This window comes from Somniosus microcephalus, chromosome 30, assembly GCF_052327205.1.
Source record: "Somniosus microcephalus isolate GS21.2 chromosome 30, FLI_Smic_1.0, whole genome shotgun sequence".
Lineage (NCBI taxonomy): Eukaryota > Metazoa > Chordata > Chondrichthyes > Squaliformes > Somniosidae > Somniosus > Somniosus microcephalus.
This window is the reverse complement of record NC_141016.1, coordinates 14242005-14265261: the sequence shown is the minus strand read 5'-3', so window position 1 is coordinate 14265261 and position 23257 is coordinate 14242005. Positions and strand designations below refer to the sequence as shown.

The following is a 23257-nucleotide window of genomic DNA, read 5'->3' as shown; positions in this document are numbered from 1 at the left end:
GACGTCGCAAAGTGCTTTATGGCCAACTTTTAAAGTGTAGTCACTGTTGCAATGTGGGAAACGCAGCAGCCAATTTGCGCACAGCAAGCTCCCACAAACAGCAATGTGATAATGACCAGATAATCTTTCTTTTAATGATGTTGAACTGATCTGGCTTGGAACAATTATAAAACAGGGAAAGATATTGGCCAGGACCCCGGGGAGAGCTCCCCTGCTCGTCTTCGATATAGTGCCATGGGATCCTTTACGCCCACCTGAGAGAGCAGACGGGGCCTCGGTTTAATGTCACATCCGAAAGACGGCACCTCCGACAGTGCAGCACTCCCTCAGCACCGCACTGGGAGTGTCAGCCTAGCTTTATGTGCTCGAGTCTCTGGAGTGGGACTTGAACCCACAACCTTCGTGACTCAGACGAGAGGATGCTACTCACTGAACCACGGCTGACACCAGCTTCACAGGCGTGAAGAACATCCAAAGTTGAGCAGTCCCCCCCCCCCCCCCCCCCCCATGCAGAAATTTCTTCTCTCTCTCTCTCACTCTCTCTCTCTCTCTCTAAGGTACTGACTGGCTCTGTGGCACTGACTGGCATTGGTTACCTTGCCCACATCGACATTCTTCGTGTGCGAGCCAAGTTGGTGTGTGTCAGCATGCTATCAACCTGCTGTCCATCAGGGGTCAGGAGATCTTTCTATTCCTAATCCAGGACATGAAGCCTAATTTGGTCACGCTCACTGGTCTCCAAGTTCATCTCATCTAATTCAGCATAGACCGGGTATAAGAAAATAAGAAATAGGATCATGAGTCGGCCATACGGCCCCTCGAGCCTGCCCCGCCATTCAATAAGATCATAGAATCATAGAAATTTATCGCATGGAAGGAGGCCATTTCGGCCCATCGTGTCTGCGCCGGCCAACAAAGAGCTCTCCAGCCTAATCCCACTTTCCAGCTCTTGGTCCGTAGCCCTGTAGGTTACGGCACTTCAAGTGTACATCCAAGCATTTAAAAAAATGTGCAGGTTTCTGCCTCGACCACCTTTTCAGGTAGAGAGTTCCAGACCCCCACCACCCTCTGGGTGAAGAAATTTCCCCTCAAATCTCCTCTCAACCTCTTACCAATTATGTTAAATCTCTGCCCCCTGGTTATTGATCTCTCTGCTAAGGGAAATAGGTCCTTCCTATCCACTCTATCTAGGCCCTTCATAATTTTATACACCTCAGTAAGGTCTCCCCTCAGCCTCCTCTGCTGCAAAGAAAACCAACCCAGCCTGTCCAATCTTTCCTCGTAGCCAAGATTCTCTACTCGTGGCAACATCCTCGTAAATCTCCTCTGCACCCTCTCTAGTGCAATCACATCTTTCCTGTAATGTGGAAACCAGAACTGCACGCAGTACTCTAGCTGTGGCTGATCTTCGACCTCAACTCCACATTCCTGCCCTATCCCCATATCCTTTAATTCCTTTAGAGGGAAAAATTGGGTTGCGCCCCCTTTGGGGCACTAACTTCACCAGCGCCCTGAAAAAGATAGCACCCCCGCGCCCGAAATTGAATGGTAGCAGCCCAAGCAGGAGGCGGGGCGCTACTGGAAGTGCTCCCCCTCCCTCTTGGGGTGTGCCCATTGAATATCGCGGCGCTACGTGCAGCAGCGCCACACACTGGCACGTATTACAGGCCTCTCTCCACTGATTAAATTGGAGGGGCCTTGTGCAGCGCGCACCAGGGCCCTGTTGGACCACCGGGGAGCGGAGTGCCGGGAAAAGAGCCCGGCACTCGAGGAGAAGTCGAAGAAGGGGCAGCTGCTGGCAGGCGGCCCAAAAAAAATGGCCGCCCGGCACCTGCCCTTTAATTTGCGCCACCCCGGCCGCCAACACGGCACCCTGACCCTGTTGGACACAATGCGTCTGTCGGTAGGTCAGGGGGGCGTGAGCCAAGTTTGTGGCCAGGGTGCGAGTGGGGTGCTGCGCACGGCGATGACCTCATCACCAGAGTCGCAGCGCCGTGGGGCGCTACCGCCGGCGCTAACCTCCCACTGAATTTTGCGGGAGGCGGTGCCTCGCCTGGGCGCTAGGTGCATTGCGCCCTGAGGGTGCTAACGGGAGGCACAAAGCAATTGAATTTTTCCCCCTTAGTGTCCAAAATTCTGTTGATTTCTGTCTTGAATATACTCAACGACTGAGCCTCCACAGCCCTCTGGGGTAGAGAATTCCAAAGATTCACCACCCTGAGTGAAGAAATTCCTCCTCATCTCAGTCCTAAATGGCCGACCCCTTATCCTGAGACTGTGACCCCCTGGTTCTAGACTCTCCATCCAGCCAGTATCAAAGCTGGGACCTTCTAGTCTGTATGGCTTGGTGCTACATCACTCAGTGCCTGCCAATTCTTGGAGCTCAATAATAGTTTACAAAGATCTAAAATAAACATCTTTATTTATATCTGTGAATGTGTGACCTTTCTGTGTTCTTGGGAGTTTGCCCCTTATACGTCACTTGGCCCTTCCTCACTGGTATGAAAGAAAAAGACAGACTTGCATTTCTATAGCGCCTTTCATGACCTCGGGACGTCCCAAAGCACTTTACAGCCAATGAAGTACTTTTGAAGTGTAGTCACTGTTGTAATGTGGGAAACACTGCAGCAAATTTGCACACCGCAAGCTCCCACAAACAGCAATGTGATAATGACCAGATAATCTGTTTTAGTGATGTTGATTGAGGGATAAATATTGTCCAGGACACCAGGGAGAACTCCCCTGCTCTTCTACGAAATAGTACCTTGGGATCTTTTCGCCCACCTCGGTTTAGCATCTCATCCAAAAGACAGCACCTCCGACAGTGCAGCACTCCCTCCGCACCGCACTGGAGTGTCAGCTGAGATTTGTGTGCTCAAGTCTTTGGGGTGGGACTTGAACCCGCAACCTTCTCAGTCAGAGGTGAGGGTGCTACCCACTGAACCACAGCTGACACTGAAACAAGAGTTGGGTTATGCCATTGCTAGTCATTACCCTCGTAAGATTGCACGGACTGTTTTGTGACACTACCCTAACCGTTACGCGTCCTGTTACAGGAACAGCAGAGGATTCTCGCACTGGGCATCACTGGACCTGAAGGCCATGTACTGAGCAGGCCGGAGGAGGTAAGAGGATCGGTTTTTAAATTCAGGGATAACGGTCGGATCTGCTCCAATTTGGAATCAGGATATTCGTGAATTCTAGTTGAGTGTTTATTGACTGCAACCCCCCTTAAAGAATGATCTGGCTCAAAACCGGTGGCATGAAGTCCTTTTAAGGATGAAAGCTCTTCTACAAGAGACTGAACTTGCACAATGAAAAGGGAATTACCTGACACAAGTGCAGCCACCTATCACGTCTTGGGGGAGAGGAACATGAGGGGAAATTTGGGGATTTAGAGTAGGTGGAAAAACATAACCTGTGCCAAAAAAATTTGGGGAGCATGTCTCCATCATCCTCCCCCACCGTCAGTTGTACTGACGGAGGCCTTAAATGCATTGTTGTTCCTCCTGAGTGAAAGGACAAGGAGCTTTGATTCCAGGCTTCAGCGGTCTCTAGACATCCCTGCCCCATGATTTACTTTTCCTTCCATGAGAGGAGGGAAGGAATGGGCCGCAGCCTTTGCTGGACTCCTTGGCTAGTGATCTGGGCTACTGCAGGCGTGAATCAGTGTCTTGCTGTTGAATGGCTTGGCAGGTCGATGCTCTCGGACGGATTGAATGGAACCTCTTTTTTTGTTTTCGATAGAGCGAATGAAGACTTCTTGTGATTGTGCACCATTGCGAATTCCATCTTCTAACTGGGTACAGCTGTGCTGGGTGGAGATGAGAGGCCGAGCAGAGCCATGGGAGGAGGGGGAGGAGGGGGAGGAGGAGGAGAGGGAGACCGCTCTCGAGAGGCTCTTGCAGCTTTTGTTTGAATCCTGCGAACAGATCACTCAAATAACCTTCTTGGTCGGGAGAAAATTGAGGAATGTCACACCCTCCCCTCGCCCCCCCCCCCCCACCAAAAATCATTTTTTCGGATGTTGAAAGATGGAGCATGCTTGTAATTCCAATCCCTGTTGAGGCCTACAGAGTCAGTAGGGTTTGTCCTCTGTCTGATAAACAAAGACAAGCAGATGGTTGGAAGTTTGTTGCTGATATGCACAAGTCCCATCCTTACTCAGACACGGGAGCACTTTTTATTCTCTACGAAATCTATTGAATTTTTTTCCCCCACTTGGCCTTCGGTCCACGGCCATTCCCGCTGGAATTTCCTTGTTGGGATCTTGCGCCATCTGTCCCGTTGTCCATTACAACAGCCACCCTGACCGTCACACGGCAGCAAGGGTTTAACCACGGCGGGTTCAGACGCTCTGCCAGTAACTTGCATGTGTGGGGCCTTCACAGCCGGTCTGGAACGTGCTGCTCCTGGTGAAGCACAGCTGCTCGCCACATTGATCCAGCGAGCGGCAAAGTCACACGGGCGAAGGCCATCCGAGGTTCCATCCCCGGTCTGTGCGGAGTTAGCTGACCTAATGTAAAGTAGCAATTGAGACATTACAGCTGGGCCCCGCTACCCAGTGACTGCTGCCTCAAAGTGTGTCTGTGGCTATGGGTTAGGACAGCACTGGGCTTTTTTCTTGAAGTCCTCACAATTATTACAGCAAAACAGATTTTCAGCAGTACTAATTGACGAGTAGTTATAAGCAGGTTATTTCGGTTAGACTCTGAGCGCAGAAGTATGGTAGAAAATTAACCTGTTCGAAGCGGGATTTGAGAATAGAACTTTCTCCCGCAAAGTGATGGCAATGGAGGGCAGCCTGCCAATTAATATCTTCTTAAAGAAATCAGAGCTGGCTGAATATCTGGTGAAGATGGGGAGTGAAAGAAAGACTTGCATTTATATAGCGCCTTGTACGACAACTGGACATCTCAAAGCGCTTTACAGCCAACGAAGTACTTTTTGAAGTGGAGTCACTGTTGTAATGTGGGAAACGTAGCAGCCAATTTGAGCACAGCAAGGTCCCACAAACAGCAATGAGATAATGACCAGAGAATTTTTTAAAATGTTGATTGAGGGATAAATATTGGCCAGGACACCGGGGACTAACTCCCCTGCTCTTCTTCGAAATAGGAATCTTTTACATCCACCTGAGAGCGCAGATGGGGATTCGGTTTAACGTCTCATCCGAAAGACGGCACCTCCGACAGTGCAGCACTCACTCGGCTCGGCACTGCACTGGAGCGTCCGCCTAGCTTTTATGTGCTCAAGTCCCAAAAGTGAGGGTTATTAGGATGGGTACAGGTAGCGACCAATGTGCCCGCTAAGCTGCGTGGCCGCACAGCGGTCTGGAGGTCCCGTGCAGGCCACTCACCGGCTCTTCAGTGGGAAAATCGCGCATGCGCGGAAATCTGAATGGGCCGCGCAGCCCGTTAAAGGGGCCGTGCAGCCTAAAAAAACAATTAGAGGGAACCGTGGCGGTCGAACGTTGTGTGCAACAGGATGACTTCCGAGCTGCCGTGACAGGGAAAATGCCGAGGAAGGGAGCTGGTCTGGGAGAAATAATGTAGAGATTTGCGTTGTAGAATGATGGAGAGAATTTGGGTAAGGTCCATGGTAGGGGAGCTTGTACAGTACGTGGAGTGCTGAGTGTCCTTTGTTCCATTGTTTAAGTGCTGTTTGTTAATTCGTTGAATGAAATGCTGATTTTTGGCTCTACGTTTTTTTTTTGGCATGGTCTTTAATGTTCTCCTCTGTGCAGGTTGAAGCCGAAGCAGTGAACCGGGCCATCACTGTTGCAAACCAAACCAACTGCCCGCTCTATGTGACCAAAGTGATGAGTAAGACCGCTGCTGATATCATCGCTCAAGCCAGGAAGAAAGGTACGTGTAGCCCCTTCCTCCTGTGTCAGGAACATTACCTGGATTTGCACCTACCCAAGGCCCATCAGTTGAAAGTTCCTCCACTGCTTCTCAGGCTCTGGCCAAAGCCCAGAGATAAATTGTCAGAGCACGGCTGTTAGTAGAACCTGGAAAAATTCCAGCTCGTGTATTTTATTGCAAGGGGGTTGGAGTATAAAAGCAGGGAAGTCCTGCTACAACTGTACAGGGTGTTGGTGAGACCACACCTTGAGTACTGCGTGCAGTTTTGGTCTCCTTATTTAAGGAAGGATATACTCGCATTGGAGGCAGTTCAGAGACGATTCACTCGGTTAATTCCTGAGATGCGGGGGTTGACTTATGAAGAAAGGTTGAGCAGGTTGGGCCTATACTCATTGGAATTTAGAAGAATAAGAGGTGATCTTATTGAAACATATAAGATACTGAGGGGGCTCGACAAGGTAGATGCAGAGAGGATGCTTCTTCTCGTGGGGAAATCTAGGACTCGGGGACATAGTTTCAGAATAAAGGGTCGCCCTTTTAGAACTGAGACGAGGAGGAATTTCTTCTCTGAGGGTCGTAAATCTGTGGAATTCTCTGCCCCAGAGAGCCGTGGAGGCTGGGTCATTAAATACATTTAAGGTGGAGATAGACAGATTTTTGCAAGATAAGGGAGTGAAGGGTTATGGGGAGCGGGCAGGGAAGTGGCTTTGAGCCCAAGATCAGCCATGATCTTATTGAATGGCGGAGCAGGCTCGAGGGGCCAAGTGGCCTATTCCTGCTCCTATTACGTTATATTTATAGTGCTTGTCCATGGTTGTGCTTAAGATGATTGTTTTGGAGAGAGGAGGCAGAGTGTTGCTCCATCTGATGTGTGGTGTACCTGGCCTGGCATCACTTGATGGGGCAGTGCAGTGGTCCTTCACTGTGAACCATCAACCTGTTAAAATTCATCTTGTTAAAATTAGGATTGTTCCACATTATTTCCATTGCCGTGTTGATGGCAGTAGAAAGAAACCAAGCAATTACTTGTCCTTGGATAGCACCTTATCGCAGCAGATCATCTCAAATTGCTTCATGTAATGAAGTCGCTTTGAAGTGCACCAGCTGTTAGGACGGCAATGTGGCAGTAATTTTGCACCAGCAATGCCCCACAAACCGCACTGAGATGGACGACCAATTATATTCTCTAGAGTTTAGAAGAATGAGGGGTGATCTCATTGAAACATACAAAATTCTTACAGGGCTTGACAGGGTAGATGCAGGGAGGATGTTCCCCCTGGCTGGGGAGTCTAGAACCAGGGGTCACAGTCTCAGAATAAGGGTTCGACCATTTGGGACTGAGATGAGGAGAAATGTCTTCACTCAGAGGGTGGTGAATCTTTGGAATTCTCTACCCCAGAGTGCTGTGGAGGCTCAGTCATTGAGTATATTCAAGACAGATCGATAGATTTTTGAATATTAAGGGAGTCCAGGGAAGTGGGGATAGTGCAGGAAAGTGGAGATGAGGTAGAAGGTCAGCCATGGTCTTGTTGGATGGCAGGGCGGGCTCGAGGGACGAAATGGCCGACTCCTGCTCCTATCTCTTATGTTCTTATAGTATCGATGCATTTAAGGGGAGGCTGGACAAGCATATGAGGGAGACGGGAATAGAGGGTTACGCTGATAGATTTAGATGAGGATAGACGGGAGGAGGCTCGAGTGGAGCATAAATGCCAGCATGGACTGGTTGGGCCGAATGGCCTGTTTCTGGGCCGTATATCCTATGTAATCTGTTTTTTTAAAATATTGGTTGAGGGCGGAATATTGGCGAGGTCACCAGGAAAACCCCCTGCTCCTCTTCAAATAGGGCCATCTAGGTGGACTGAAACCAAACAAAGGAGATAGAGGGCAGAGTATATACTGTGCACGCGTGTGATCTGACTGGGAGCTCAACATCGAATACTTTTAAATCCATGATCAGTGAAAGTAAATTGGTGCATTATTCTCAATTCAAATACAGACTCCAATCCATTATAAGAGCACATGAATTAGGAGCAGGAGTCGGCCATTCGGCCCCTCGAGCCTGCTCCGCCATTTAATGAGATCATGGCTGATCTTCGACCTCAACTCCACTTTCCCGCACTATCTCCATATCCCTTGGTCCCCTTAGTGTCCAAAAATCTATCGACCTCTGTCTTGAATATACTCAGTGATTGAGCATCCGCAGCCCTCTGGGGCAGAGAATTCCAAAGATTCACCACCCTCTGAGTGAAGAAATTTCTCCTCATCTCGGTCCTAAATGGCCGACCCCGTATTCTGACCGCCCCCCCCTAGTTCTAGACTCCCCAGCCAGGGGGAAACAACCTCTCCGCATCTACCCTGTCCAGCCCCTTAACGTCTGCAAGACACTACCTGAAAGGGTGGTGGAAGCAGATTCCGCAGGAACTTTCGAAAGGCAATTGGACATATATTTGAAGAGGACTAATAAACTGCTGCGCTCCCTCACCTCTGCGCTGGAGTGCCAGTTTAGATCACGTGCTGGAATGAGGCTTCAGTCCAGAGTTTTGGTTTCAGATGTGAGCATGCTTCCAACTGAACCCATCTGACATCACCGGAGGTTTAGTCGGGTAAAAAATGTTCGGGCCCAAAGTAGTCAACGAAAATGGAACAAGCAGAATTGACTCGGTTAAAGAGAAAAGTAATTACGAGCTGTTTCGCTTAGCTGCTGAGCCCTGTACTCGCTCTCCACGTTGTGCGCGCACTGTGCACTGTATCGACTACATATTTATATCAAAGTTAATGACTGTAGGAGACATGCCCACCTCAGTTTGAAGACCTGGTTTGAGGGGGGGTGCGGCCAGAAATGTGCAATTCCTGCAGCCAGGATCTAGTCATCAATAGAAGTCACAACACGGAACTGGGTCGTTGGGTCCAACCAGCCCGTGCTAGTTTATCCTCCAAATGAGCAGTGGTCCCAATCTCGTGCCTGCCATACGGCATCTGGGAGTCCCAGATGAGCTCCATTTATGGTGATCCCCTTGGTCAAGGGGATCGTTCACGTCGGAACAATCTGGAGCAGGAAGGCGAGAATCATAATCTTACAGCACAGAAGGAGGCCATTTGGCCCGTCGTGCCTGTGTTGGCTCTTTGAAAGAGCTCTCCCATTTAGTCCCACTCCACACCCCAGCTTTTTCCCCCCCATAGCCCTGCAAATTAGTCCTCTTCAAGGACATGTCCAATTGCCTTTTGAAAGCTCCTGCGGAATCTGCTTCCAATACCCTTGCAGACGTTAAGGGGCTTGACAGGGTAGATGCAAGGAAGTTGTTTCTCCTGGCTGGGGAGTCTAGAACCAGAGGTCACAGTCTCGGAATAAGGGGTTAGCCATTTAGGACTGAGATGAGGAGAAATTTCTTCACTCAGAGGGTGGTGAATCTTTGGAATTCTCTACCCCAGAGGGCTGTGGAGGCTCAGTCGTTGAGTATGTTCAAGACAGAGATCGATGGATTCTTGGACACTGAGGGAACCAAGGGATATGGTGATAGGGCGGAAGGTGGAGTTGAGGTCGAAGATCAGCCATGATCTTATTGAATGGCGGAGCAGGCTCGAGGGGCCGAATGGCCGACTCCTGCTCCTATTTCATGTGCTCTTATAATGGATTGGAGCCTGTAATTGAATTGAGAATAATGCACCAATTTAATTTCACTGATTATGGATTTAAAAGTATTCGATGAGCTATGTTGAGCGTCTAGCCAGATCACACGCGTGCACAGGGGGGGGGGAAATGGGACTGACTGGATCTCTCTACAGAGAGCCGGCACGGACTCGATAGGCCGAATGGCCTCCTCCTGTGCCGTTATGACTCCTGTATTGGATACTCAGCACCCAGCACATACCGCTGCAAGCCAGGCAATTTACTGAGTGCAAACTGGGATCTCAACCTGCCACCCAAGAGCCACTAAGAGCTGGCATCAGTAGCAGCCTCGGATGAGCTTGCAGATTGGGTGCCAGCTTTTGTTTTAAATCGATGAATTTTTGGTTGGTAAGTAGAAACTATTTCTCCTGGCAAGTGGTCCCAGCCAGGGAAAAGGTCCTCCCAGCATCTACCCAGTCACGGCCCTTAAGAATTTTATATGTTTCAATGAGATCGCCTCTCATTAATCTAAACGCTAGAGAATATAGGCCTAGTCTACTCAATCTTTGACCTCAACACATTTACATTGTCCATTCTTTCATCAATCCTCTGTGAAGTCCTTCTCTGTCCAAAATGTCTGTTCCAATCCTAATTCTTATTTCAACTTGCATCGCTAATCCCTTCCCCAGTTTTGTTTCAAATTCCAGGTCCCTTGTTTGAGAACCTTGCTGGCTAGGTTCTTGGTGGTCCTTCAGTTATTGCCACTGGGCCGGTGGGGCTGAGGCTCGAAGATCAACCACGTTCTCTCAGTTCAAGTCTTTATAAAGAATTGCTAACGGCGTTCCCTTTTGCCCAACAGGCACTGTTGTGTATGGAGAGCCAATCACTGCAAGCCTTGGCACGGATGGATCTCATTACTGGAGCAAGAACTGGGCCAAGGCGGCTGCTTTTGTGACGTCCCCTCCACTGAGTCCTGATCCCACCACCCCGGACTATCTGAACTCCTTGCTATCTTGGTACGTGTTTGGTGTTAATTTGCCCAGTCAGTTTTCCCTCGGTGATTTGTGTCATCCTCCGCATTGGCGGTGACGAAGTGACCAGCTGGGACAATTTAAACAAAATCTACAATCGAAGGCCAGCTGAACCGGGCTTGATTGCCTCCACTCAGTCGGTAATAAGGGGGGATAGTCTCACGATTATCACGAAGAACAAATGGGGAAAGTACAGCAAATCTATTCGCAACCCAGGGTTATTGAGGCATGGAATAATTTACAAGTGGCTGTTGAGACAGAAACTATACCTTAATTTAACAGAGAATTGTGTTAAGTATTTAATGAGGAATGATCTGAAAGGGCAAGGAAATGGGGTAAAAGAGCAAGTAGAGAACCTTTTACAGGAAACTTTCGATTTACCGGCACCTAAATAACCGGAAATCTCGGTTAACCGGCAAAATTCAGGAGTAGGTTCAGGTAACTTTTATTACTTGCCTTCCTCCATTTGTTGCTGTGCAAGGGTGTGGCTGCAGCTGTTGCTAAGCTACAGAGACGCATGCAACTTGTGGCCATTGTTCTAAAGCTGTTGCTACAGGGTTTGTTGCTTTATACGGAGCTCTCCGCTCCGTATCTTTTACTATAGCTTTCGGTTATCCGGAATTTTTGATGAACCGGCACCACGTCAGTCCCGTCTGTGCCGGACAAAAAAAAGTTTCCTGTATAGAGGGTTTCTGAGATATATATGGGATAGATATGGTACATCTGGAGCATTCCTTCAAGACAAGCCAGGATATTGGAACGAGGGCACACAGGTTAAAACTCTTAGGAAGCCATTTTTCATTGAAAGAGCATTGAACATTTGGAATGGTCTTTGGTGGGGAAAGACTCCGGGGTACAAAAAAAGTAACGGCATATGCACGATGGCCTCCCTCTGGGCTGTAATGTTCATGATTCTGCGAATACTCCAAGGAGTTGCACTGGGATCTGTGAATCGGACCTTGGGCGCCAAAGTTCAAGGTAGCGTTATTCTCCGTAAACGTACTGACCATTTGGCCATGAGAGGTACTGTTCATTGACGTGTTTGGGAAGATGCTGTTGTGTTGCAGCCTCTTCCTTTCCCCCCCCCCCCCCCACCTCCCCCTCACCCCACCTACCATCTGAATTCCTGGTTATTGTTGCAGTTTGTTGTAAGACTTTCCATCGATCTTCAGTCAGAGATTCAACCCTTAAACCACCAGCAGTGTTTAATAATGATTGATGGAGAGATTTCTTAAATGTTTCTCCCACCCCCAATTTTCCTCCCCTTTTCTACTCCTTTCTCTTCAGAGCGTGATGAAAGAAAGAAAGAAAGAAAGACTTGCATTTCTATAGCGCCTTTCATGACCTCGGGACACCCCAAAGCGCTTTACAGCCAATGAAGAACTTTTGAAGCGTAGTCGCTGTTGTAATGTAGGAAACTCGGCAGCCAATTTGCGCACAGCAAGCTCCCACAAATAGTAATGAGATAATCTGTTTTAATGATGTTGGTTGAGGGATAAATATTGGCCAGAACACCGCCCCTGCTTTTCTTCGAAATAGTGCCGCGGGATCTTTTACGTCCACCCGAGAGAGCAGACTGGTCCTCGGTTTAAAATCTCATCTGAAAGACGGCACCTCCGACAGTGCAGCACTCCCTCAGCACTGCACTGGGAGTGTCAGCCTGGAATTTTGTGCTCAAGTCTCTGGAGTGGGACTTGAACCCACGACCTTCTGACTCCAAGAGTAAGAGTGCCACCCACTGAGCTACAGCTGACACCAAGTCTTGCTGGGGTGCTGCTCCACAGCCGGCTACTGCTCTCTTGTCCAGGTGGCTCAGACAGCCAGCGAACTATTCGACTACAGGAGGGGGAAGGGAGACCACGGGCGAGTCCAGTTGGGTCGTCCCTCAACTCCTGTGCACACAAACTTCCAGCAGGGCTCACTGAATGGCGAATTGGGGTTGGAAGCCTAACGGATTTTTCCTTTCTTGCTCAAGAGGTCCACTTGGACGCTGCTTCTAACCTTTCCAATTGACGGCAGCAGTTGAGCGCAGACCAAATGGCCCTGGTCTGTACAGCTCAGTACCACAGTAGGCAGTGAAGACCTGTTTAAAATAAACAGTGGTTTGTCAGTCTGTGTGTGTTAGATGGGTTTAGGTAAGCACCCTCGTTGACCCTCCGTGTCTTCCTTTATTTGCAGTGGCGATCTGCAGGTCACTGGCAGTGCCCACTGTACTTTCAACACCTCCCAGAGGGCTGTCGGGAAGGACGACTTCACCTTGATTCCTGAAGGCACCAATGGGATTGAGGAACGAATGTCCATCGTTTGGGACAAAGCTGTGGTAAGTACCATTCGTGCCCCAGGAGGCGTTAAAACCGAAGGGAGGGCGGGGGGGGGGGGGGCGATAAGAGGTTCAGATTGTGAAGGCAATGCAGAGGAGGGCTGCGAGGCTGACCCTTTGTATCAGAGGATTAGATTATGAGGAAAGATTGAAGAAACTATGGGACTCGCTGGCCTTGGAAAGGAGGCAACTAAGAGGGAACTTTTCATAGAGGTTTTATGAGATATAAATGGTGTTATAAATCTCATCATCAAGAAACTACTTCTGAAATAACACTGGATGGCAGCTGGTGGCGCTGTCCAAGGAGTATAAATACTTGGGCGTGGGCATTTTGTAAGACAAGGAGCTAGTGAAATACAACTAGACTTCCATGTTCTGAAACAAGTTGATTAAAGCCTTGCTTTATGCTCAACCCAAGTGCGTAGTGAGTTTTATTACGTCAAATGGTATAGATAGGGGACATCTGGAACACTCCTTCAAGGCAAGCCAAGATATTGGAATAAGGGCACACAGACTAAGGGCTGGATTTTGTCAATGGAGGCGGGACTCCCACTTTTTGGGTTGTAGTCCCGCCTCCATCGACTTGTGGCCAACCCACGCGATTTTCCCTTGATTGACCTTGTTGAGCCCGCCCATCGGGCTCAGCAGGCCAATTAAGGGACACCCGGTTACAGGTGATGTCAGGGATTCACATTTCATCTGTCAAGAGCTTTTGACAGATGAAATATAAGCGTTTGACAGCTCTGACGCTGTCAGACACTGACAACCTGACTTCTAACTTGAGTCCTTCTCCACAGACTCAGTTAGAAATCTCTCCAGAACAGAAAGCAGAATGCTGCAACTTTTGACAGCTTGCGGCCATTCTGCTTTCTGTGCCGGTGAGATGAGGGACTCCCGAGACCTGAAGGAAGGAAGCCTGCATTAGTAAGTAAAGGTAAGTAAAACTTATTTAAGCACTTTACACACACCAAACACACTTACCTCTGCACACATGCACCCATCACTCACCTGAACACCGGACATCTCGAACCCTCCAAGCCCTTCAGCACGACGGTCCGCCTCGCTAACTTGGCGTGGTTTGGAGCCATCGGGCAGCCCACACTTTAGGGCTAAAAATAGGGATTAGGCCAATAGGCAGTTACTTGGCACTAATCCACTTCCCGCCTCGGGGAGGCGGGTCCCAGCACAGGTTGGGTACCCGCCTCCTGGGAAACGGGCATGGAGATGGGTTGGGTGTGGGATGGGTTCATGCCCCCCGATTCTGCAATTTTAACACCCCCCACATGCCTCCATTCCCGCCTCCATGGCCCCGGGAAATTCGAGCTCTAAAAGGTCAACTTAGGAAGTCATTTTTCATTTGAAGAGTGTTGAACATTTGGAATGGTCTTTTGTGGCAAAACGGCACTGGGTATTAACCGATGGTGTGAAGCCTGACATGCCAGATAAGTTCCAGCTATTGGGGAAGCTGTGCAGCGTTGAGGCAGTTAGTCACAGCAAGAGAAAACTGGGAACACATCAAAGTGCACTACTGTGCACAGCTACTGGGCAATTACAGAGTAGAACATAAGAAATAGGAGCAGGAGTAGGCCCATATGGCCCTTCGAGCCTGCTCCGCCATTCAATAAGATCATGGCTGATCATCTACCTCAACTCTATTTTTGTCCAAAAATCTCTGTCTTGAATATACTCAACGACTGAGCCTTCACAGCCCTCTGGGGTAGAGAATTCCAAAGATTCACCACCCCCTGAGTGAAGAAATTTCTCCTCATCTCAGCCATAAATGGCCAACACCATATCCTGAGAGACTGACCCCTAGTTCAAGACTCTACAGCCAGGGGAAACAGCCTCTTGGCATCTACCCTGTCAAATCCTTTAAGAATTTTGTAGCGTGTTGGGAATGGGTCGTCGGCCATCTTGTGAATTCTGGGGAGATCTGGGAGTTGGTAATGTTGAACATTGTATGCCACTATCGGGAAAGAAAAAATTAAAGAAGAACAAAGAATTTCTGTCAAGTAACCACTTGGTACAATATCTATCTGAAAGACATGTTACTTGTGCGTTGGGTTATAAGTCCTCCCATTGGATATTTTATCCAGCGGTCTGAAACATGAATGTGCAGAAACAAGGAAAATAATTCTTCCCGCTTATTTTGAAGTGTGGTCACTTGTAATGTGGCAGCCAATTTGCACACAGCAAGCTTCCACAAACAGCAAGGTGATAATGGCCAGATTATCTGTTTTAGTGATAAATATTAACCAGGATACCAGGGAGAACTCCCCTGCTTTTCTTCGAAATAGTGCCATGGGATCTTTTACGTCCACCCGAGAGAGCAGACGGGGTCTCGGTTTAATATCTTATCCGAAAGACGGCACCTCCAACAGTGCAGCACTCCCTCCGCACTACATTGGAGTGTCAGCTTAGATTTTTGTGCTCAAGTCTCTGGAGTGGGACTTGAACCCACAACCTTCTGACTCAGAGGCGAGAGTGCTGCCCACTGAGCTACTGGCTGACACTGGGAAAGCTTAATGGGACAGTGAAGAGGGAGCTTGGCTCTGCTTCCAACCTGTACTGTGCCTGACCCGGAAATGCCTGACCGTGACTGCGGCTGCCCAAGAGGGAAAGCGCTCCAATCCCTATGACACCCATCACCTTGATCAGTCTCAAAAATAAAATCACTGAATGATCTAGTACGGTGAAAATTGCATCTCATGGGCTGAGGAATGTAACTGCAGTATAACAACTGACCTAAGTGGATTAAATGGGATGTATTGTAAAGCCCAAAGTGGCCCGTTGCCTCTCCATGTCATTCCCGATGATTAGGTCTGTGTTCTCTAACTGAGATGTTTCCTGTCATCACAACACACAGGTCTCTGGTAAAATGGACGAAAATCAGTTTGTGGCTGTGACCAGCACCAATGCGGCCAAGATTTTTAACTTGTACCCGAGGAAGGGTCGCATCGCAGTGGGTTCGGATGCAGACCTCGTCATCTGGGACCCCGACGTGGTCAAGACGATCACTGCAAAGAACCATAGCCTGGTAAGTTGACCGCTTTCTCTGCAAGTTTAACCAGCATAGTGGCTGCAGTCAATCACTTCAACAACGTGTTTCTGCACAAGCAAACAAATCATTGTCCAATGTTGTTCCTTTCGCCGATCGACAAAAGGATATATATAAATAACACCTTGGACTGAAATAATAAATATTGACCGGGAATATTGTCGGAGTTTCCCTTGCTCTTCTGCCATAACTTTGGTGGAAGTTTGGCGGAGATCTCCATTTCTGCGGAGCTCCTCACGCTGCCGTTTCTGCTGAAGGGGTGGAGTGGGAGAAGCTCCCAGGAAATTCCCAGCCGTTCACTAAGTGTTGGTTACAGATGTTGGGTAACTTACTCGGCAGCTCTAGTAGCTGGCCCTCTGAAAATAATTGCGAGAGATGGCTAGGGGCTAGAAAGCAATGTCTTTAAGATTGGTGTGATGGGAGGTAGTTTTGTGTCCCAGAGATTTGTGCTGGGACCTCTGTTGTTTTTATTTATCGTAGAATGATACAGCACAGAAGGAGGCCATTCGGCCCATCGTGACTGTGCCAGCTCTTTGGTAGAGCTATCCAATTAGTCCCAAACCCTTGTTCTTTTCCCATAGCCCTGCAAATTGTCCTTTTCAAGTATTTATCCAATTCCCTTTTGAAAGTTACTGTCGAATCTGCTCCAACCACCCTTTCAGGCAGCGCGTTCCAGATCGCAATTTGTGTTGTCCTACACTAAGATATATAAACAGCAGGCACAAGAAGAATGATACTGACATCTGATGAAGATAGCAACTTAGTGGGCATGGCGAAGTGTGAGGAAGAACGCAGAACAGAGACAGATTGGCAGAGTGGGCAGATAGGTAGCAGATACAGTTCAGTAAGTGATACAGACCAGAAGGTGCCAGTCTCTATCCCTGGTCTGTGCTGAGTTAGCTGATCAAAGTGGACTTCAACACTCCTGGAATAGGGAGGGTAAAACAGTTGGCCAGGGTTCTTGCTCCTGATCACTACCCTGTGACTTCTGCTGGAACATGTCCATGTGTGGGCAAGTCCCGTGAGGACAGGATTAAGTTCAGTTGTAATGTCTTTCACGATTGAATAGTTTACCAATGCCCACTGGCTAGGCTTGGATGTGGAGAATGACGACTTGGGCAAGTTCCTGGGGAGTAGCTGAGAGAACTGAGCCCCAGCAAGAATCAGAAGGGGAGGCGAGAAAATAGGTAAAGAAGGGACCAATGGATTTTTGCAGCATTGATGTAATTTTTATGTACGATATAACCGTGTCCCGCTCATACTCTTTTTGCAATCAGGCAGTGGAGTACAATATCTTTGAAGGAATGGAGTGTCGTGGGGCACCCTTGGTTGTCATAAGCCAAGGTAAAATTGTCCTGGAGGATGGCATCGTGCATGCTACTGAGGGGTCTGGGCGCTTTATCCCCAAGAAGCCATTCCCCGACTACGTGTACAAGAGGATCAAAGCACGGAGCAAGGTAATGGCTTTTATATGTTGTCCTACATCAAGATTTAAAGCGGCTTGGTGTTGGCTTTGACCTTGCATTTTGTGATGCGCTGTTGGCCGTGATGTTGTGTTCAGGCTCAGTTTGCGCCCACGACTCGGCAAAGCCTTGACCTTGCATGTCAGCAGATGTTTCAGTGTAATTGAAAACCGCTCCAAGTTTACCCTTGGGACAGCTTCTGCGCTAATCATTTAAGCCGTCAATTCTGTGACCGCTTTGGGTCACTTTAAGATAACTGCAGCTCTTTTGCTTATTTGTCCCTGCGAAGGTTGCTATTTTTTTTTAATGGGGAGCATTGATCAGCAGTTTTGCTCCTCTTTGGGATTTGAGCACGTAATCGCACTGCAGCGCAGTGCGGAGCTGCATTGTCAGTGGTGCGGTCCTTTAGAGGAGCTGGTAAACAGAGGCCAGATTCAGTGGTTCAGGTGGATGATGAAGATCCTGTCGCACCATTTAAAGAAGAGCAAGGAGTTCTTCTGGAGCCAGTCCTACCTTGACCAACATAAGAACATAAGAAATAGGAGCAGGAGTCGGCCATTCGGCCCCTCGAGCCTGTCCCGTCATTCAATAAGATCATGGCCGATCTTCTACCTCAACTCCACCTTCCCGCACTATCTCCATATCCCTTAGCTCCCTCAGTATCCAAAAATCTAATCTTATCTCAGTTTTGAATATACCCAACGACTGAGCCTCCACAGCCCTCTGGGGTAGAGAATTCCAAAGATTCACCACCCTCTGAGTGAAGAAATTTCTCCTCAGCTCAGTCCTCAATGGCCGACCCCTTATTCTGAGACTGTGACCCCTGGTTCCAGACGCCCCAGCCAAAAGCAGATTAACTGGCCGTTCACTCCATTGTTGTTTGTGGGATCTTGCTGTGTGAAAAATGGCTGCTATGTTTGTCCATATGACAACAATCCTTCTGCAGGATGTACCTCCAGATTTTTCTGTGAGATGTGACAGAGCGCTATGTGATGCAAGTCTTCCTTTTTCCCCTCGTTTCTTACTGTCCCTGGCCCGTGCACTAAATTGGGTTCGGTCACCACTGCCTCCTGTGTCCTGGGAATGATCATTCTTCTGGAGTGCACACTGCTGTGTCAGCCAAGGTTATACGCTCACCCCTTGGCGTTGAAGAGAAGCCCAGAATGATGCTCCCAAAAGCACAAACCCTGCAGGAAAAAGTGGCGAAGAAGCACTTTCCTCTTTGGAGTGTGATGGTGTGAAACCGAGCGCACCCAAACCCTCGTTTTTCTGCCACTTTGGGCACGCTCAGTCGGATGGGCTGCACTCCCGTGAATGAAGGACCGGGCCCCGTGGGTCACCTCCACACCTTTACTGCAGTTCTTGGGAGCGTGGGAGGCAGAAAGAGATTTCCAGCAAGGGACAATGCAATCACAAGCTCCAGGAAACTCTTTGGTATCCGGCACCGACGGGACCGAGATGGTGCCGGTTGATTAAAAATTCCGGATGACGGCGAGGGTTATCTACCGAGACTATTTTTAACAAACAAAAAAAAAAAAAAATCAAGAAATGTGCAGTATGCAGTAATTGGCGGATCGGAAGAGACTACCGGCAGCGCGGGAGAGTCGGACTCCTGTTATTGAGGTGTTCGGACTTCCGACAGCGCCAAGAAGCCGAGTAGTGGCAGTTTGGAGAACTACCCCCACTGACTAACTCGGCCACCGCGGGAGACTCGGACTCGGCAACATTGCCGGTTATTGAGGTGTTGTTTTCGGAGTGAGAATTTTGCCGGTTAATAGAGAATTCCGATTAATTTAGGTGCCGTTTAAACGAGAGTTTCCTGAGGATGGTACCTGGAGCCCGTCCATCCAGCAAGAACCAAGAGCCCCCCCAACACAGCATCAAACTGCTTCTTAAATGGTCCTAGGGGTTTTGCTTCCACTACCTTACGTAAAGTCCATTCCATGCGTTGATATGAAAACCAACATCTAGACATTAACCGGCTTGAACCCATGTTCCCTTGTGCTGCTGTCACAGTTCCATTATTGGTAGACCCAAAAAGATGAGGCCTTTATTACCAATCCTTTATTTCACAGCAAGCGAGCATTCAGAGCAACCGTTCTGAATGGACTCGCTCAATTCCGTCCGCGCCAGTAGATTGAAATGTTGCCCATCAGCCAATTGCTTTTCTCGACCTCTGCCTCGTGACCCTCTGCAACCTTTTAACGCCGTGCCTTGTCTTCTCCCAGTTAACAGAGCTGCGAGGGGTCCCCCGAGGGCTTTACGATGGTCCCGTCTGCGAAGTCTCGGTGACGCCCAAATCCGTCACGCCTGCTTCCTCCGCCAGGACCTCACCCGCCAAGCAGCAAGCTCCTCCCGTGCGAAACCTGCACCAGTCAGGATTCAGTTTGTCTGGTAAATGTGTGTTTCCTGTTTTATTACCTCTCAATATATTGATGTGGCAGTCTGGTACTTTGTAATAGTGTTTGCTTTAGCACCTTGCCCTTGGTATTGTCTCGAAGCAGCGGGTCCATAGAATGCGTGGAACAAGATGGCACACGTGACCGGCCCATGTGACCTATGCTGGTCCGAGCCCATCTGATGCAGTGATGGGTGGAGCATCCCCCGTCCGTCTGAGATGGACTCCCCTTTTGAAGGTGCTCGCTGACGGCCTCTCTCGCCTCCTCTCCAGCATTGGATAGGGTTCGCGTGGTGACACGCGGTTTACTGAATTCAGCTGAGCTGCAACCGGCGTGCTCCAAGTAGGGTGAGAAAACTTGTGCTCGCTCCTGGGCGCTCACCGTTCGCTGCTGGAGAATGTGTGAGTCGGCTAACCTTTAAATGTATCTTTATTCGTTCACGGGATGCGGGCGTCGCTTGGCAAGGCCGGCATTTATTGCCCATTCCTAGTTGCCCTCGAGAAGGTGGCGGTGAGCCGCTGCAGTCCCGGTGTGGTGAAGGTAGCTCCCACAGTGCCGTCGGGGAGGGAGTTCCTGGATTGTGACCCAGTGACGATGAAGGAACGGCCGATATACTTCCAAGCCGGGATGGGGTGCGTGACTTGGAGGGTGGGACATAGCCCGCCGCCACTCGTGGTCTTGGATCACGTGAGGATGGGCGCGGAGTGGGGAAGAGTGCCCAGCTCCTTCAGGAGAGGGAGACGGCAACAACAGCAAAAAGATGCAGTTCAGAAATCGCTTGCTTCCACTGCAGAGTTGGGAGGAAGCTGATAAACATCTTGGGCTTCATACTCTCGCGGTTCGTGATATTATCAGTAGGCCGCGACCAGTCAAGCTGTGTTGGAAATCCTGTATGCGTGTTCCTCGAGTTTTAACCCAAAGCTTTTCCACCACAAAGTGTTGCGCACATAGTAATTTAAAAAAAAAACTGTTCTCAATGTGTTATGTTTGAGAGCAGGGAGGGTGGGGGCGGGGGGCGGGGAAGCTAATAATTTTTTTGAATGCGTCTCTCTCTCTGCATTCTAATCCTTCCCCTTTTTCCGACAGGTGCGCAGGTAGATGACAACCTCCCTCGCCGCACTGGCCAGCGCATCGTGATGCCCCCTGGCGGCCACGCGAATATCACAACGCTCGGATGAATCCCTCCATCGCGCAGTGGTGTTGGCGGAGCATCATCCGTTTTCTTCCATTTTTTTTTTGTTAAGAGCCTGTGACGGTTACTGTGGACAAACAAATCCTGGGCTCGCGTAACTCCCACCCCCCCTTTGAAATCATATCAATCACCGCCAGTTAAAGCGAGAGAGTGACTCTCTCTACTCGTAAACTCGCACCTGTTGTGGTGGGACACACCCAGTCACTGCTTTATTTAAGAATTAAAGGAAATTCAGCATCCATCTGGCTTGAGGGAAGATAGGATATTAGAGTCATCACTATGGCAACCGTGTTAAATCCTAATGACCTCTCAGATTAGGGGCGATGAGGCAGTCCGTTCTAGAAAGCATTTCTATTCTCCGTTTATATCATTTGTAACTACAGAGAGAAATAACAGTGCAAACATCGTTTAACACGTTGGTTTGAATTTTGAGTGGCTGAACGCCCGTTGTTAAAAATGCGCATTTGATATTAAAAAAAAATTCAAAACGTGCGGCGACTGATGAATTGGGTATTCGGTTCTGCGGAGAAGGATTTGTTTGTGAGGGGAAAAGAAACCGCGAGTGCTGGAAATCCGAAATAACACGGTGTAAATACGCATGGCTGTGTCCGAAAATGAAAAGGCAGGTCGATGCCGACTAGTCTTGGCTTCTAGGGGGGACCTGCTGTAGATTCCCAGCATCTTCTAGTTTTAGTTTTGTACCTAAAATGCCATTTGCTTCCCAAGCAAGGCATCGCTAAATATAACTGTAGTGTGTGTGTGTGTATTGAGTAGAATGGGCCGATATTCTCTGGAGTTTAGAAGAATCGGGGGTGATCTCATTGAAACATATAAGATTCTGAGGGGGATTGACAGGGTAGATGCTGAGAGGTTGTTTCCTCTGGCTGGAGTGTCTAGAACTAGGCACAGTCTCAGGATAAGGGGTCAGCCATTTAGGACTGAGATGAGGAGAAATTTCTTCACTCAGTGGGTTGTGAATCTTTGGAATTCTCTACCCCAGAGGGCTGTGGAGGCTCAGTCGTTGAGTATATTCAGGACTGAGATCGATAGATTCTTGGATGCTAAGGGAATCACGGGATATGGGGATTGGGCGGGAAAGTGGAGTTGAGGTAGAAGATCAGCCATGATCTTATTGACTGGCTTACTCCTGCTCCTAATTCTTATGTTCTTATGTACATATAATACTGACGTGACTTGTACTGAGAAATGAAAAGCATTAAGTGAGAGGCCAAAGCTGAGATAAATGCTAAGAGCAGAAGAATGAGCTTTCAATGACGAGGTTGTTCTGACGGACGAGCCCGCCTGGTCCTTCCTCAATCCGTGCATATTGACTTCAGTCATGGACTGTCACACCCTCCCCCAACAGCAGGTCTTTTCCGAGTTCTCCTGTGGGATGAGCCACTTGCCCATGAGCCAGTCACCTCATGGGGGTGCTGAATTCGTTTTCCCCTACCGACATCTCGAGGGGATTCACTGTTGTCTTCCTCTGTGGGTCCTTTAAAGCGCATTTGTCCTCTTTCTGTTTAATTTTTCCAGACTGCAAACACGACACGGGCTAGCGGCATGTTCATCGACGGCTTGCTTGAGTTGATCACTGGATAGGCTGAATGCATACTCTGGGGGGATTTAGAAGATTAATTGACCGCAGTGACTTGATGCTCTAAAACTCATTGTTATCAAATGTTGTCTCGATGGCTTTCTTCTCCCCCCCCCCCCCCCCCCCCCCTCCCCAATCCTGTATTGTATCCTTATTAAAGAAAGTACAGAACCCAATTTGAGTTTTCGTGGCTGATGATAGGGTTCCACTCCTTTCCTTTCCTCCCCCCTCTTCCACTGTTGTGTTCAATAAAGGTCTTGTGATTTGTCCCGTAAGGGAAGGTTGATTAAATACTGTGTTTTACTGGCGTGAACTCCTAATAAAACACGTTTCTGTGTAACCGTGTTTGTGTGGTATTTGCAAGCTGGACTGGGGGGTGTGGGTGTGAGAGACCAGTGCTTTGAGGATTGAAACCAAACGCAAGAGCAACCTGCTCGACAAGTTGTCTCCTTTTTGTTTTTCTTCCCTGTCCTGGAGTTGGTGATTGTTTCCGTGGTAGGGTCCCCCTCTAGCCGCCCCCCCCCCCCCGGCCGACCTAAGCTGCCAGATTTCACACGCGTAAGGCTGGACACTCAGTGCCAGCAGCTTATTTATCACAAGGTCACTGCCAATGCACTCCTGCCCTCGCTCCATATTGATAGGTGCCCATTCCATACGAGTTTGTATTTCCCCTCCTTAGTGGGTTTGGCTATCACCTGGAGGGCTCGAGTACAATAAATT

General features: G+C 48.9%; 1 protein-coding gene across 4 annotated transcripts in view; it reads left to right on the top strand.

The window, feature by feature from the left end:
* The window catches only part of LOC147097926 (dihydropyrimidinase-related protein 2), a 124472-nt gene extending 101595 nt beyond the window's left edge, over positions 1-22877 (top strand). For 2 of the 4 annotated variants that reach the window (XM_085971001.1, XM_085971003.1), the window contains exons 7-14: positions 3057-3125; positions 5747-5867; positions 10337-10493; positions 12687-12828; positions 15695-15865; positions 17164-17343; positions 19578-19743; positions 20835-22877. In XM_085971001.1, the coding sequence (XP_085827127.1) occupies positions 3057-3125; positions 5747-5867; positions 10337-10493; positions 12687-12828; positions 15695-15865; positions 17164-17343; positions 19578-19743; positions 20835-20926 (1098 nt within the window). In that variant the 3' untranslated portion in view covers positions 20927-22877. Of the gene's footprint in view, positions 1-3056; positions 3126-5746; positions 5868-10336; positions 10494-12686; positions 12829-15694; positions 15866-17163; positions 17344-19577; positions 19750-20834 lie in introns of all 4 variants that reach the window. The other 2 variants (XM_085971000.1, XM_085971002.1) reach the window with 1 other exon arrangement.
* Positions 22878-23257: the final 380 nt, after the last annotated feature.